We start from the raw sequence: 17,351 nt of genomic DNA, 5'->3' as shown, positions 1-17,351 counted from the left end.
CTTACATAACAAATTGCCAGTCATAGGCGTTAGTTTCTACGAAAATCCCCCAGTCAACAGTGTGTTAACTAACTTATTCTGTTTTTCACCAGTTCTTTCGCTGGTGTTCATTCATTCTTTTTATTTCTATTCCAGCTCCCTCTCTCTTCTGTGCTATGCTTCTCTCCAACTTTAAAATATCAAAAATGAAAAGAGAATTTTAAAAAAGTGTGAAAAAAAAAGAAGTGCTCTATTTTCTCCCTTTACCGTCACCTACAGGGATGGTCAATCTTTCTTCATGAGTCTACTTCTAGACCTTGTTCTAAGCCAGGCCAGATGAGAATGTAAGTTAAGGACAGAGGGGCCAACAGCATCAGAGGACTCCCAATCACTACAGGGATGCAATTCTCCTAGTTTTAGTACCTATATATCATTTTGGGACAATATTACAATACAAGTATCCTAAGACTGGGCTTCCCAGGTGGCACCAGTGGTAAAGAATCCACTTGCCAATGCAGGAGGTGTTAGCGATGAGGTTTGATCTCATGAGTCAGGAAGATCCCCTGGAGGAGGGTATGGCAACCCCACTCCAGTATTCTTGCCTGGAGAATCCATCTCGAGAGAAGCCTGGCGGGCTACAGTCCACATGGTCGCAAACAGTTGGACAAAACTGAAGTGACTCGGCATGACATGATCCTAAGATTAGAGATGGTATTCTTCTAGCTGTGAAGTACTCCATTTATCAGTGCTGCTGTCGATCTTCACTTGAATTTTAAGACTTTTTATCACTACAACACAACTATGAATGGCAAGTTCTGAAAGATCAATGATGGGGTAGGTGACTGATTTTAAAATCTAAGATCACTCCAGGGACATGCTTATTCACAGATGTAAGTGTAGCCTTTGGAATACTGATCTAGGAAACAAAGTGAAGTATCCCTCAAATTATATGCAAAGAAAGGAAGAGTCACCTAGGCATACGTTAATAAAGGAGAGGTCAAAGCCAGGTATACAGGGGGTGCTTCTTCCCATTTGCTGGTAGAATCAGAAGGGCCTCTGTTCACGTGCACTGACCTTGAGGCCTGGCTCTAAGAAATCAGTCCCTAGCACACAAAGGAGTCCCATTTCTAGGGACCTCTTGTTCTTTGCCTGGGCTGAACCTCTGAATCCAGTCAGAGGTTAAATCTGGGCCAGTGGTCGTGGAGATGTCCCGTCCCCTAGACCAACCTCTGTATTTCTTCTCAGATCCTAAGACAAGCAGCAACTGAGGTACTTCTCACTTTAGCTAAAGCTTCCTAGGTTACATGTGCTTTTTAATTTTTTTAAAATATTTATTTATTTGGCTACACTTGAACTTAGCTGTGGCATGTGGGAGCTAGTTCCCTGACCAGGGATGGAACCTGGGCTCCCTGCACTGGGAGCATGGAGTCTTGGCCACTGGATCACCAGGGAAGCTCCTACATGTGCTTTTTTAAAAGTGCTTTCCTTTCCAGGCACTCCTCTCACTCTGTCGTGATTTACTTAAAAAAACCGTTCAGCTCTTCTTCTGGATTACTGCTTCATAAGACAGGAGTTGTGTCTGTTCTCATCAACCCCAGGATCCCCATGGCTCAATTCAGGCAGTCCCTAAGCACTTGTAAAATGAAGCTATAAATGGATTTAAATTCATGATTACCAGTGAAAAGACCACTCAAAGTAGTTTCCATCAGGAGGATGGGAATAGTCATGGTCATACATTAACAGAGAAACATTAGTAGGGTTTGTATCTAAGTAAAAGAGTTATGTTATATAATATAGCAGGGACTAGCGTATATTGCGTAAACAATCCATGTGCAATGCAGAAGACCTGAGTTCGATCCCTAGGTCAGGAAAATCCCCTGGAGAAGGGAATGGCTACCTACTCCAGTATTCTTGCCTGGAGAATTCCACGGACAGAAGAACCTGGTGGGCTAAGTCCATGGGGTTGCAAAGAGTTGGACACGACTAAGCGACTAACACTGTCATTTCCAGGGTATATCATAACAACATAACACATCTGAACTATTATACTAGAAAAGATGTCATACTAATTAAGCTTTTCAGATTAACATGGTTGAAAATTACACCAAAGACTCTGTACTAAGATAATACCTAAGCAGCAGGGCATGATGACAACAGCAAAAATGTGGCTATCCCTACAATTTCATCTGATGCAATTAAAAATATCATCAATGTGAACCCAGGAAGATTTTGGACATCAACTACGCTGGTTACATAATGACAGAATAATAGATTCCAGTTGGTTGACTAGACAATCCAATGTAAAGAAACTAATCAAATGCAAGGGTTTATGTTTTACTGAGCAAAAATGCTCTAAGAATATACATTTAGAAAATAAATGATTATTGATTTAAGTTGAAAAGATAACAGACTGAGCAATAGCAAAACTACACTAGTGTGCTATCTACTTGGTAATTATACAAATTAAGTGTCTTCTGGAAAAAAGTTATATATTCTGGTATTAATTAGAATTGCTACTTTAGTTGCAAGATCAGCAATTTATGCTTAAAAAGTCTGACAAAATTTCATTGTATTTGTTACATGACTATAAATTCATCTGCTAAGGCCAGATTATCTGAAGACTGGAAAAAGAAAAAAAAACAATAGTGCTCTTTGGACATATGCAGTGCTGGTCGTTTAATACTTTCGGATCTTAATCACTGCAGATTTGAAAATGTGGGTGTTATGCATATTTTAGCAATTCTTCTGTTTAACAAAGTATCTTCATCAAACACATATATCTTACGTTTCTCAAATAATTTTACATTCTTTATCAATAACTGCTCTTCACATTTTGTAATGACAAAGATGACTTCACAATAGCAAAATCATTTGGAATAATTTGGTGCAGCAGGACTCTCTCTTGAGTCTGAAATTTAGGGTTAAGGGAAAAAAAGGTAGAAACAATTTTCTGTTATTGTTTACAGTCACCTCTGGTGCAAAGCATACTTGGCATATGGCACAAACATGTGCTCGACAGAAGGGAGTGCATTCAGGAAGCCAGTTGCCCGGGTCACTCCTGTCTGGGATACTGGTGACTGGGCCTGGCCTGTTACCCCATGGGCTCCACCCAGCCCACTGGTCTTGCAGGATGACGAGGCTCGGGCTGTGGCCCTGGCCCTCCCCATGACGCAACGCCGGTTACCTGGGCACTGTGGGCAGCAGGAGTCCTGGGTGCGTGTGGGGTTCTGGCAGAGCAGCGGCGGGCACACCTCCGTCTCACACAGCACCCGCCCGCTGTGGCACGTGCACTGCGTGCAGGTGTCAATGTGCCACGTTTCTCCCTCCACAAAGTACTCTCCCCCGGGCGCGTGGCAGATGGACGGCGTGCTGAGCTCTGGCTTCTGCACCACGAAGTCATCTGCGGAACGAGAGAAGAGCCAAACACAGGAAATGATCGGGCTGCAGTCTCACCAGCTTGTGAAGAACCCGGTGCTGTGGGCTTTGAGGGACACAGGAGACGAACTGGTGGCTCCTGCCCGGAGGACAGGGGAGAAAACATTCCATGCACAGAAATATAAGGCAGAAGGGCTATTTTTCAGGAAGTGGTTCAAGCCTGTCAACATGGAATGACAGAATCTGTCGAGACAATTAAATTACAGGGACCCTCACTGCTGAAGGAAACAGGAGCCTCTTAGGGGATGTCTGTGAATGAGTAGGATTGTCTAGAATAAAGATCTCTCACCAACTGAATGCTCACTATGGTCCAGTTTCCATGTTTAGCACTTTACATGTGTTACTTCATTTATTCCTTACACCAGCTGTGTGAACAGGTACTGTTATCCTATTTTACTTATGACGAAACTGAGAACTCAGAATATTAAGGGGAGACAAGGCATTCGAACCTAAGTCTATGCTTCTTTGCATCATGAATATGCCTACAGATTAAACAGAATTGCCAACTGATTTGTGCCTCATCCTCCTCATTATCTCTGGGGCCCTGGGTCCTTTTAGGCTCAGAAATAAGTCCTGCTCTTAAGCAGGACACACCCCACTATAGACCAGCTGTCAGCCCAGTGAGCAGGACTGCTTTTTCAGAATTTACAGTGTGAAACCTCACTTGAGACTAAACATTTGGTGATATGATCAAGAGAGGTAAACGCTCAGAGGTTGACGGTAAGTATGAGCTCTTTCTCCCCAGTGGAGGGGGAATTTGGAGCTCCTGGTGAGATGATAAAGATAGAGAGGGAATTTAATGCTGAAAACGTCTGAAGAGGCACTGGGAGTTGCCCTGAAGTTGTGCTGGGGAAACGAGAAGTATGAAGATATTAACCGTGTTCATATCATCCAAACACAACAGGCGTTTCAAGAAGGTGCTGACAGTGGGGCACCCCGCGGAGCAGCTGTCTGCAGACACTGCGGCGGGCTCACGCCTGGAGCTCAGCGGAAATCGGCCCCCAGAAGATCTACTCTGTTTGTGCAGAGACGCTCAGAGCTGACATCTCCTCAGCACTCATGGGCTGTGTCTTTCCAAGCAGTGTTCAGCCTGAGAGTTAGCAATACTGCGGAGATACAGTGGTGTGGGCCCGGGTCCAGCTAAGAAGGTAACTTTTAAGACAGCTTCATCTCCAGGGAGCTAGTAAAGACTAAAACTTTGACCAAGTGTACATACCACAGAAAACTGATATCAGCTAGCACTTATGTGCATAAGCAACTGGGCCAGACATTCTAGTATGTGAGGGAAGTAGAGAGGAAGATAATTAGGATAAAAATTGGGCTGGTATGAGATAAAAGTACATTTCTCATGGCTTACAGGAAAAGATAAAATTGTTCCAAAGAGCATCATCGCACTAATGTTGGAGAGAGGCTCCCGTTGGAAAGGACTTGCAGAGGGTTGAGAATTGCTGCTCTTCTAAACGTGGATGACTAGGGAAAATGGTCAGATGAAAAATGACATGTGTGTGCAGGTGCCTTACTGTGATTTCCTTTGCTATATACATCCATGTGCCTCAAGGCAAAACATGAGTGATCAGATGTGACAGAAAAACTGAAAGGTAGAAAAAGTAAAAGATAGAAGGTAAGAGAGATAGGGGAAAGAAATCTGAGAAACCATATCATCTAGCGAATCTTCTATCAGAAGATTCAGAGGTTGCTCATTTATCGCAGAAGGAAAAATAGCTGATCTCTGAATAGAAGATAGGAGAAAATACTCTTTAAAGTAGGAGTAGGAGTCTGTGAATGTATCAGTGCTGAGGTATCTATTCAGAAAGATCCATACATGGCAACTCACTGAAGATTTTTGGAAGAAAACATACCTACATATTTATGTATGTCAATACCTATATGTTTTTGTATGTGTATGTCTAGATAGTCACTCATCCACAATTACACACTAATAATTCTGAGTGTGTTTGCATAGGAACTTTCCATATCTCTGTAATAGACAAAACTACATTTGTTTCTCTGACTTTCCATACTCAAGTCAGTCATCTATTCTCAGTAGTATCTTTGCATTTCCACCAGTTAAGAGTTCTTCATTGAGTACCAAGTTTAGCAAAGACCCAGATGCAGGCCACACTCTACACTCTCATGCTCATAATTAAAGCATGGGGGTCTTCATGGGAATAAATGATTCTTCTTTCCCCTAAGAGTCAAATCAGTTCTGTCTCATTAGATTTGTTCACTTATCTTCTGTTTCAGTAGACACTGGTGGTTTTTCATATTTAACTAGCAAAACATGAACCAGGAAACAGTTTAGATACAGAGCACATCTGGCTTAACCAGGGGAAACAAAACAAACTTTGTCACCGGGCCCACTATTAAAGGGGCATGGAGGCTGCCTAGAACTTTCCTTAGTTATCAGGTATATAGAATCTCAGGGCTGAAAGGGACTTCCAGTGCCCCTCTGCCCACTCCCACCCTGGCAGGCAAAGCAGGTGCAGACCAAGGTGCTAGTGTGTGGTACCTTCCCTCCCAGGCTGAGCCTGCCTTGCTGCCAAAGGCCCAGATCTCAGGTTCTTGAGTGTACCTGCTGCACAGGCAGAGGGAGATACAGAACCAGGACTGACCAGGGGAAATACCATCACTACTCTAAACGCAAACAGTACATTTCAACTTTAAAAGAAATCTGATGCAAGACTCAGGAGACTTCACGTCTCTCTGGCCAGCCAGCGGACACACTATTTTACTTTGGTTAAGAGAGTTAATCTCTGTGTCTGTTTTCCAAATGAAAATCTGCCTGAGTTTATTTTTCCCTAACTCAATGACCTCCACTTAGTGGAAGAAATAATAAATATAAAACCGTGCTGAGCTCTTTGCTTGTTAAGGCACTAGATGAGGTATTACCGTAATAATTACTGTTATGGACAACCATAATTTGGAGCACTGTGAATTATAAATCTGTTCTTCTACTAACTTATTTTGATGAGCATTATTATGATTTTAAATGTTTTGGATATGTGGTCACTCTAAACATCTCCATTTGACAAGACTGCCATATATCTATTAATTAGGAATAAAAAAAAGCAATAGCCACAGACTTCAGTAATTCTCTCCCTCTCGATTATTACTTTATAAATAAGAAGATTTCATGAGATAAAATCAACACCAAGCCCCTCCAATAAATTAACACATTCAGCCTCAATACACTATCCATAAAGTGGAGGGCTGAAGTTTTAATTTTAAGTATGTAAGCCCACAAACCTTTATACAAATGGAGTTCAAAGACCAGTCAGTAAAATGGAGTTCAAACCTTCAAAATTTAGGAGAGTGCTTTTAGAGCTCTAGAATAGTCTAGTGGTTTCTGGCTAATCATTTATCATGCCCTGTTGATGCTTGTGGCTACTGCTGATGAAAACCAGAGAGTTGGAAGTGTGTTCCAGGGGTCGTCCCCTGCGCTCCCCCCAGAGTTAGAGATGTGATGAAGCCCTAGGAGGCAGAAGTCGCTTGCTTAGGGAGAGAACGAGACGTCAGCCAGCCTTTACCTGAACATGATGGGCAGCACCGTCCCGGGTGAATGGTGGGGTTGCCACAGGCAGGCACGGGGCAGGTGATCAGAGCGCACATCTCCCGTCCACTGTGACAGTAGCATTCCCGACACCCATCATGCCAGCTCTCCCCATTTTTATGATGATGGCCATCCATGGATAGACACGTGCCTGACAGGACGGGTGGCCCGGCGGAGGCAGAGACCTCTGGACAGACAGAAGGCAGCCTGGTAAAGCAGCAGCTACCGCACAGGAGAAACAGCCTGCAGTGTCTTCACAGGCAGCGCTACCCAGTCACCAAAAAATCCCGTTTACAGAGCACAGTTCGTGATACGGGAAAGGATCATGAAAAGAATTCATGTAAATATGCCCTCAATTTTGAAAAATGGGAGAAAAAAACCCTTACAAATCCGTGTCTCTCCTTCTGGAAGGCTTATAACTGAATTTTCCTCCTTTCACTCTACATTCTCTTATGTGCTCAGTCTGTCCAACTCTTTGAGACCCCATGGACGGAACCCCCCAGGCTCCTCCATTCACGGGATTTTCTAAAACCAAGTAGGGTGGGCAGTGGGGGCTACAGTCCACGGAGTTGCAAGAGATGGTCCCCTAGAAAGTGATGGTGCTGTCAGAGCGGACAATGACCAGCAAAACTGTTTCACTGACAGGCTGTCTTTTTCTTGGTTTCTGGGGCAAGGGCATGCACTGGCACTTACCTCTGCACTTGCAGATGAGACAGCCATGACTGTCCTTCTGGAAACCCAGGGAGCAGATCTTACTGCACCGGAGCTCTGGGCATTTCTTACAGCGACAGATGTCACAGCCGTGCTTATTCTTCCTGGGTAATTAAAATTTTGTCAGAGGTCAGAAAATCTGAAAGTCTCAAATGACGCCCGAGTGCTCACCCCAGGGTCATGGAAGTGGTATTGTCATTAAGCAGAATGATTTGACCTTCTTCTCTCATGACCCCCTGGAGTGATGAGTAATTAGCGCTCTGGGGCAATGACCACCATCCACCCATGGCCAAGGGTTAGAACTGCCCAAGCACTGAGGTGTCTCTAGGATATGACTATCAGAATCTCAATGACATGACTGTTGATTTGATTAGGAAAAGTGGTACCAAGTACAAAAAAGGATGAATGTGGAACTCCATGAATAAGAAGGTGAAGGACATATGGCTGGTCAATATTGGAGGCCAGCATTAAAGGCAGAAGTCCTCCTTTTGTTAGGGTCACTGCCTTCCTCACATGACCACATTCTCTTAAGAAATTTCAGATACCAGTAAACATTTTATTGAGATATCTATAGAATCTTGTAGTACACAGACAGAGAGCTAAAGGACACACAGACATGATGAAGAATAAAACATCTGAGAAGTTCTACAGTCAATGTCCGATAATTATTTCATTCATCAATAAAGAATACCAATTGAAAAATGCTCCACCTATGGGGCATGACTGAAGCACAGAGAATAAAGGAAAATGGCTGGATGAATATAAACTAGAATATAAACTAGAGTGCCTAAATTTTGTGCCTAAATTATCATCAGGAAGATGATAATAAATATGTGCTTATTAAAATATCACCATAGTTCAAGGACCAAAAAATTCTTAGCAACAATTCCTTGTTTTCTCTAAAAGGAGAATGGTTTTCTCTAAAAGGAGAATGATCTTCTCTGTTACAAAAGGCATTCATCTGCTCTCCTCTTTGTTCTGTTCACTATCTGCAGCTCCAGGTCCTCTCTTAGACTTAACATCTCCTCCACACGCTTTCCCCTAGCTGGGCTTCCTGGGCAGCAGAGAAGGAGTTAAGTCTAGCTACGTTTAAGTTCCATCCCAGGGAGCCCTAAGTGGCAACAGTGGTGCTCAACTAAAAACAAACAAATAAATAAACCCTGTTTTTTCTTATGTTGGACAAATTAAGAGATTCTAAAAGATGACAGCCCTGTGGGAAACGTTGGTATAGAACTGCCCAAGTGACAAACTACAATCTGCTAAGTGGAATGAGAACTAACACCAGGGTTTACATATTTACGTCAATATAATGAAAACAATGAATTAAATGAATGGTTCATACTCATGTCATGGACTGTGCCATTTCTGAGCCCTAACAAGTCTTTAATGGATTTGTTTGTACATTCATTTATTCACCCGTCCATTCCTTCTCTCCAACCCCCTCCCTCGTGTAAGCATTTGCTGCATAAACACAGTAATGATCCACTCAGCAGGTGTACATGAGCATTAACCTAATACTCCCATGTGGTGTCTGGCCAAGATTTCTCCTTCAGAGGCTGTCCTTGAAACACATGTGCTAGCCATTCATTTGCCTACAGCACTCAACTTGGTCCTCCTTGAATGTGTTTAATGACAGGAATATCAAGTGGAATCTACAATCCTCTAAGAGATTCCTCTCCAAAACGAAGTTTGGACTTGAGTGCAACCTGCATTCTGAACTGTTATAATGCTGTAGCAAAAGGTTGTAGGTACTACTATGATAATAATCCTTTATTCTGCATTAGCAATTAAGCTAAGAAATAACTCTACTTTTATTAGTATTGCATTCACATTTTAGGATTAAGAATAATGATGATTTATTAGTTAACTTGGGGAATTTTAAAAGAATAATGTCTCCAACTTAATTATCCAATTAAAATTAAGGTTCCTCTCTCCCTGTTAAACATGAATTTTCAGGGAGAATAATAAAAACAATGCCTGTAAGATGCTGGGCAAGAGATGATGGCTCCAAGTCCCTTATACTACCAGCATTATATAAACATATCATATTGGAAAGGGAGACAGACTAAAACGGAAGGAACCAAGGCAGGAATGAGAAAGAAAAATTCTGAAAGGCTATTTTTAAGGAACCAATTTGACACATGCAGAAGGAGATGCTAAGACAGACAGTAAAGTAACAAATGTGAAATATCTATTTTCCCCCAAGAATAATCTGAATGTTCATGGGGTTTGAGTCAATCAAGAATATTTGAAAATTTAAGTCATAATTCTTATCTCCAAGGAAATTCATAAAATCTACTGCTACTGAAAAAAAAAGCATAGTGTAAACTGTAGAAAAGCATCAAGGTAAGATAGGGAGGCAGGTAAGGATGCTCCATATTGCAAATCAGCAGCTTGACAGCTACTGATTCATCCTAAGGTATGGATTGAATAGGTTATCACAAAACAGTTGCTGGGACAGCTGTGCAAAGTCGAAGGGCTTACATCTCTGGGACCTCATGAGAGGTCCACTCCCTCTGGCAGTGTCCAAAGGTCCTGCCTATGAGGAGATTTCACCCAACAGGCCCAAAGGGCAGTGTCATAACAAGGCTCTGGCCCGTCTTCCAAAAGAGTAAAACCTGATTCCTATCCTTGGACATACCTCCTCTCCCCACTTTCCGATTCCTCTAACAAAACCAGCACAGATACTTCGGACTTCAGTACATCACTGATTTGTTCACAAACACACAAAAACAGCCTCCAGAAACAGGTAACACACTTCCTCAAGTTACAGACAACCGAGAAGAGCTCTTCTGATTGAGAAATACGTACAGGTATCCGAATGGACAATGCTTTTCGCAGACTGTAGGTCTGCACTTCCGGGGGCGCGGGCGGCACTGACAGGTCTCACAGCCGTAGGCGTCAGTTAGGAAGCCGAAGGGGCAGTTCAAGGTGCAGCCTCGCCTGAGGCCCATGCAGAGCTCCTCCCCTGTGAAGACACACGGACAGCACGTTTCTTCCAAAGATGAAGGGACCAGAACACACCCTCGCCTTCCCTGATCTTCCAGTCTTCCACAGATGTGAAGTTCTCAGTTCCACCAGAGCATCAGCAATGGTTAAAAACGTGCCATTTCACGTTTATCATGGTTATCGGAATGTAGCTTCACGTTTTGGTACTAATATACAGAATAAAGCTCAACTTTATTGACGATACTCAATAAAGTTTCTTTATTTAATTTGTTCTTATCGGTCACTTCAAACCACTGATTACTATTTATTATTCAAATGTGAGAACTGGAAGCTTACACCTCAAATTTCATTATGCATTTTGTTCCTACTGCATGCCCATGAGAAGCACATTCACATATGTTTACTTTTAAGAGTTTTAGATGTTACTGTATAATACTGTGTACTATATGGGGCATAAAGGACTGCTTACCTTTTCCTTAAGAGGTATGTTTCTAATAACTAATACAAAGTGAAATAATCAGTGTTTCACCTAGATACTTTTTCCCCATTGCTGAAAAATATTCAGCTATTTAGATATACTTGGCTAATTGACAAAAAATGTATGTGCCAAAGAAATATCTAGATTAACGTTTATCCCCTATTTGAAATGTTCAAACTGTCCCCTGTTGGCAGAACCTGGAGTGATGGCTAACTGTCCTCAGTCATAACTTACTGTAGAAGAGGGGAAAAGAGGGAAGACGAGATGGTGGCTGGCACAAGAAACTTCTATTAGCTTAACAGAAATCTTCTAAAGAAATTTAAAAGGTGTGACACAGGGATTACAAGAGTAACATAAGCAATAAAAATGTTAAGGTAAATAAGAAAAGCATGCTTGGTGATGTAACTAAAGAAAGTTGATGTCTGTCTAAATTAAATGCAGAATTTGAAAGATAATCAAATTTAAAGAAGCAGATATGATGATGGCGAAAGTGCGGCCATGTTTCATCAGTGTTCTGTGTGGACGGTAAAATGGGAAGCAGGGACTACTTTTGTTGGATAAATGCATTTATGTGGATATCCTTTGAGCATAAACATTGTAAATAATGTACACGTCATTGGGAAAAACAGAACACACGTCGCTTCCACACACAAATCCTTTAATCTAAATTTAAACCTTGCTGCTGCTTAGTTGCTTCAATCGTGTCTGACTCGTGTGACCCTATGGACTGCAGTCCGCCAGGCTCCTCTGTCCATGGGATTCTCTAGGCAAGAGAAAGAGAGTGGGTTGCCATGCCCTCCTCCAGGGGATAGTACCGACCCAGGGATCGAACCAGGGTCTCCTGCATTGCAGGCAGATTCTTTACCACTGAGCCACCAGGGAAGCCCCCAAATTTAAACCTTAACTACAATTAAATAGGTGAAATGGGTTCATGTTTTACATAAATATTTTAAGATAGCATCTTTTGTGAATCTTAGCTGGCAACACTTGATATTTAATATGCTATCTTTTAAAAAGGATAATGTGATTTATGGTATAATTTTCTAGTTTGTCATCATCATAAACCTTTCATTACACATATTTAATGTAACCTCATGGGTCTGTATCACACAGTGAAGCAACTGATTACTAATTTGCATCCTTAAAAGCAATATTCTAAATGGCTCATTTAAAATTTTATAATTATATGGCTTGAAAGGTCATCATTGCTTCCCCATTATTACAGGGATGATGAAGGAGGGAGAAGACTTTCATAGCCACACTTCTTTCTCTGACACCAAGATCTAAGTTGTGAATCCATTTTTTTTTTTATTTGCAGAAATTTTAAACCTTGACATCAAGTACATTATGTTGGGAATTAAAAACACCCTGAGAACACCCCTGGGGACTGAATTCCTTGAAACCCTAAGTCTGAGCACCTCTGTGCTTTCATTTTTCTGGTGGTCCTGTAAAGACAAGGAGTTTTCCCACAGATCTTAAATTTATTGGGTTGGCCAAAAAATTTGTTCAGGTTTAGCCGGCAAGACCTGAACAAACTTTCTGGCCAACCCAGCAGAATGGGCTTTCATCCTTAATAAAAGCTGTTGCATCAACTAAGCTTAAAAGTTTTGAAAGAAACTAAGTTTGTCTTTACCTCTGCTTTGCAGAAGAAGGGAACTTCAAGCAAAGGCTGCTACGTTTAAACAGAAACACAGGACATTCATGGTCTTCAGACTGGCTGTGACTTCTTGAGCAGGTTGCCACTGTGCTGCCCTGACTTGGGATAGCTCATCAGCCTGCTATCTCATTTCCCTCCCCAGAAGAAGGGAGCTCTAGGGCAGGGACCCAGTTATAGTCCAGGTGCTATCATGGTGTTCACCATGGAGTGAGCACTCAACAAGTACTTGTAAGGGAATGAACCCGTCAAAATTCTTGCTATTTACTCCTCCACTCTCATCAAGACTGACATGCTCATAGAAAATAATGGGATGAAAAAACCTAGTATCAAAAAACTTTAACAATACCGTTAAAGTTTTTTGATACTAAGTTTTTTCTGCTGCTGCTGCTAAGTCGCTTTAGTCATGTCTGACTCTGAACGACCCCATAGACGGCAGCCCACCAGGCTCCCCCGTCCCTGGGATTCTCCAGGCAAGAACACTGGAGTGGGTTGCCATTTCCTTCTCCAATGCATGCAAGTGAAAAGTGAAAGTGAAGTCGCTCAGTTGTGTCTGACTCTTCGTGACCCCATGGACTGCAGCCTACCAGGCTCCTCTGTCCATGGGATTTTCCAGGCAAGAGTCCTGGAGTGGGATGCCATTCTAAATGTCTCCAAATATCTAACTCAGAAATAGGGAACATTAAAGATTTCAAAGTATTCCTAGATCCATGTATCAATTATGAACTTTTCTTCAGAGAAGTATAACTTTAAGGCAAACATTTTACAAGAAGAGTAGAACAGATACACTAGAAACATCTTATTTATAGATGGGTAGGGTTTATAGGTTTGTTTCAAAAGCTTCAGTAGAAAGAATGGTGAAAGTGAAAGTGAAGTTGCTCAGTCGTGTCTGACTCTTTGTGACCCCATGGACTATAGCCCACCAGGCTCCTCCATCCATGGAATTTTCCAGGCAAGAGTACTGGAGTGGGTTGCCATTTCCTTCTCCAGGGGATCTTCCTGACCTAGGGATTGAACCCCGGTCTCCCGCATTGTAGGCAGACGCTTTTACTGTCTGAGCCACCAGGGAAACCTTTATGTTTATAATGTTTCAATGGTATGACTTCACTGTGATCCAAAAATGCCTTCCAATCCAGAGGGGAAAATTTCCATTGAAGAGAAGTGATAAATAATGGCGAACTACAGAGCCTGTATGATATGGCTGGTTGACAGCAGCTATGCAGTAAACTTTGTTTATTTGGGAGAAAAAAAGATGCTTTTGCTCCCAGGGGCACAGCGTGGCCCCAGCTGTGGGGAGCACGGTTTGTACTTTGCTTTAAGGGAGCACCACGGGGGCTGCACACAGAACAGTGTGACGGCGCCCCCAGAACTGCGCTGCGCTTCTCCCCACAGGGCTTCACGCTCTGGGGCTCTGGCAGTTCCTGCCCATCTGCAAGCAGCTAAGGATACTGCAGACAGAGCTCCCAAGGCTGCTAAATTAAGAAGTGTAACCCTGCAAACAGTGGTCCCAATTTTGCCCCTGATAAGTGTCTGTTCAGAGTAACAATGACATGAAAACAGGAGCCTGCCTCTGTGCACTTGATGCTGCAAGCTTCTTTAGATGCTTGCTTCAGATATATTATTTCATGAAAACGCTGAAAGCTTTTTCTCTTCCTGCTACCATTAGTTTTCTATGTCTGCATTAGTTTCTAGCTAAAAGCTTTTATTAATCCCTAGAATTACAGAATGTTAAAAACTGGAAGAGAAGTTACAAATAATTTGATGAAATCCACTTGATTTTAAAATGTAAATGAGATGCTAAAAGATTGACACCATTTAATTAATATGGATGTCATTTACTATATACAGTACCTATAGTAAGCGGAAGTGCATAATGTATGACGGCAAACATTTTGGTTAAAGTAATGCTACTAACAGCTTGGTATCAATAAAGTTATTTTTAGTAGCTCATCCAAATGATTTTGATTTTGACCTCCGTTTCTACTGAGCATTCTTAAACATTTTCCACCATGTTTCTTTTCTTTATTCTAAATCTGTCTTTGAAAAAATGAGTCAGGGACAGTTTAAATTGTCTGTATGCTCCTGATGCATTACTTTGCTTGAGAGTGTTATAAGAAATGTTATTTGTTACAGGTTAAAAAAGCAAAGTTACAACATGTTCAAATAAAATCATCCTTTGTCATATACCTTTCAGGTTATTTTTAAAGAATTTTTTTTTTTTTTGATGTGAACCATTTTTTGAAGTCCTTATTGACTTGGTTACAATATTGCTTCTGTTTTATCTTTTTGGTTTTTTGACCCTGAAGTATTTGGGATCTCAGCTCACTGACCAGGGATTGAACCTGCAACCCCCTGCAATGGAAGGTTCACTGGACCACCAGGAAGTCCCTCTATGTTGTTTTTAAGGATGTGTTTCTTCTGGGCTTTGATTTCAATCTTCAGTGACTATCTATGATATGCTTGACTATAATGTAATAGCATTACAACCTAGTATCATATAACCAATATTACCAACACATTACCAATACTAGTCAGGGATAAGGTCCATTTTTATCTTTTTCGTACTCCTAGGGTTTGGCATATAGTAGGCACTCAATAAATGCTAGATGAATGAAAGGAATGAGCCAGCAAACAACCAACCAGCCCCAGAGGAGAAACAGTCATTTGGTGCTGGTCTTAATTTTAAGAAAGAAATCTTGACACCAGTGGTCTATACATATAGTCTAACTCCTAAGGGAAAACTTGGGTATAGATGGTTAGGACCAATGCATATGAAACAGACTTCGGTGGGATGCAGAAAAATAATGTAAAGGAGAGATTTAGACAAAATCCATACTTAACATGTAGCTGCAACGGGCAAAAGAACATATTTAGCCATCCTTCAGTACAAAGGACTTTCATTTTTCAAAACCAGGTGAAAGAGACTGAGAATATTCAAGGGTTAAAATGAAAAGGCGAAAGGAAAGCTGTTTGCATGTCTGCCCGCAGAGGACAGGCAGAACGCGAGGCAGGCTGGTGTCGGAGCAGAGGAGGGGAAGCTGGGGGCTTTCCACGTCAGCCAGCTCCAGCTGACTCAGAAAAGCATGTTATAAAACAGCTATTGTGCAGAGTAAACAATTACCGTATGTCAGGTACTAAAGCTAGCTTTGCATTCATTAATTAGTTGTCCTCCAAATAACCCATTAATTTGGTATTATTACCTGCCCTGTATAGACGCAGACATAGAGGCTCTGGGAAATAAAGCAACCTACCCAACCACCCAGAGACAAGTCAGTCTGATGCCAGAGGCTTGGTGGGGAGTTGGGTCCATACAATCACAAGAATCTGACAACTGAGGATGTGGCAGTTTGGTTTAATTTGACTCACCTATCAAAAGGTGTCAGGATTGCTAATGGCAGGGGATGACAGCAGGAAGGCTCTATGGCTTTGTCATGTACCTTCCGTGTACTTTTGCTTGTTTGATGCAGACAAAATGACAAATTCCAGTTGACACAAAATGCAACGGTCTCCTGTACTTATTTCCTCCTACGTGTTAAAGAAATGAAGGCACAAAGCAAGCAGGACGTGGGGCTGTTCCTTTGACAAAGCCAGGCAGAGCAGAATTCTCCTGATAGTCTCAACTTGCGAAAAGCCAGTCAGATGTTTTTGACTGGCTCCACTGACAACTGAGGGAAATTGCTTCTTTGGATTTGACTTACAAAGGGCTCACTGTGAATCAGCTGGGTGCTTATGTAAGTGGGCCCATGTGGCCACAAGTTCACAACACCAAAGCCCAGGTGAAGACTGTGAGTGGGGTGATTAGGCACAATGAAACACAAATCTTTAGACTTCAAAAAATTCAGGGAAAAATATTAGGTATGCTCCCATGATCAAAATGGGTATATAGCTCAAGAGATACAAGAGAAGGATTAAAATGTAAACTCTTTGTGATATAATCACTAATTATTTTGGGGTCAAAAAATTCAAGCTGACCATTTAAGCCAACAGATACAGCTGCCAAAGCAGGTGCCTAGTGAACTTGGCCTTCCACAGGGAGATAAAGAAGGCAGATAGGTGTATAATAGGGACCTGCCCTCCTCTGAACAGAAACAAGTGTAGGAAGGCAGACAGTCCCTGATTGGTTGAGGCTTATGGGAAATTTAGAGGTAGGAACAACCATCATCACAGTAGTTTGATAATCTCCCTTGCAGCACTAACTCCATCTGGCAGACAGTATGATGGTAACAAGTAACTGAGAAAACTGAATTATGCAACTTCTACTGAGTATCTGGTCTTCATCAAAAATATCCTTACAAAGAACAGCATTGAACAATTAAGGAGAAGAGGAATACAGAGTCCAAGAACACTGATAAATCAGAAGGTGATCATCTCTCTACATTAATTGATTCCAACTCTCTGTGCCTAGGGTAATTATACCTAGAGGCTCACAGAGAACCTGCTGATTATAGAAGCACTGTCCGTATTTGGAAACATCAGAGCAAAAAGAAAAAGTTCAGAAAACTAAAGAGGCCAACTGTCGATTCAAAAGGACAAAGGACTAACACTACAGAAACTAAGCTTGACATTGACAACTGAAAATCCTGCAGAATGAACGT

General features: G+C 41.8%; 1 protein-coding gene across 3 annotated transcripts in view; it reads right to left on the bottom strand.

Annotated features, from left to right (window-relative positions):
• The window catches only part of CRIM1 (cysteine rich transmembrane BMP regulator 1), a 209,101-nt gene that overhangs the window by 37,147 nt on the left and 154,603 nt on the right, over positions 1-17,351 (bottom strand). For all 3 annotated transcript variants that reach the window (XM_061432066.1, XM_061432065.1, XM_061432064.1), the window contains 4 exons: positions 10,487-10,643; positions 7,658-7,779; positions 6,942-7,151; positions 3,164-3,379 (listed from right to left, as the gene is read on the bottom strand). In XM_061432066.1, the coding sequence (XP_061288050.1) occupies positions 3,164-3,379; positions 6,942-7,151; positions 7,658-7,779; positions 10,487-10,643 (705 nt within the window). The remainder of the gene's footprint in view (positions 1-3,163; positions 3,380-6,941; positions 7,152-7,657; positions 7,780-10,486; positions 10,644-17,351) is intronic.

This window comes from Bos javanicus, chromosome 11, assembly GCF_032452875.1.
Source record: "Bos javanicus breed banteng chromosome 11, ARS-OSU_banteng_1.0, whole genome shotgun sequence".
In the NCBI taxonomy this organism is placed as follows: domain Eukaryota; kingdom Metazoa; phylum Chordata; class Mammalia; order Artiodactyla; family Bovidae; genus Bos; species Bos javanicus.
Note: the sequence above shows the minus strand (reverse complement) of the source record. Positions and strands in the feature narration are given on the sequence as shown.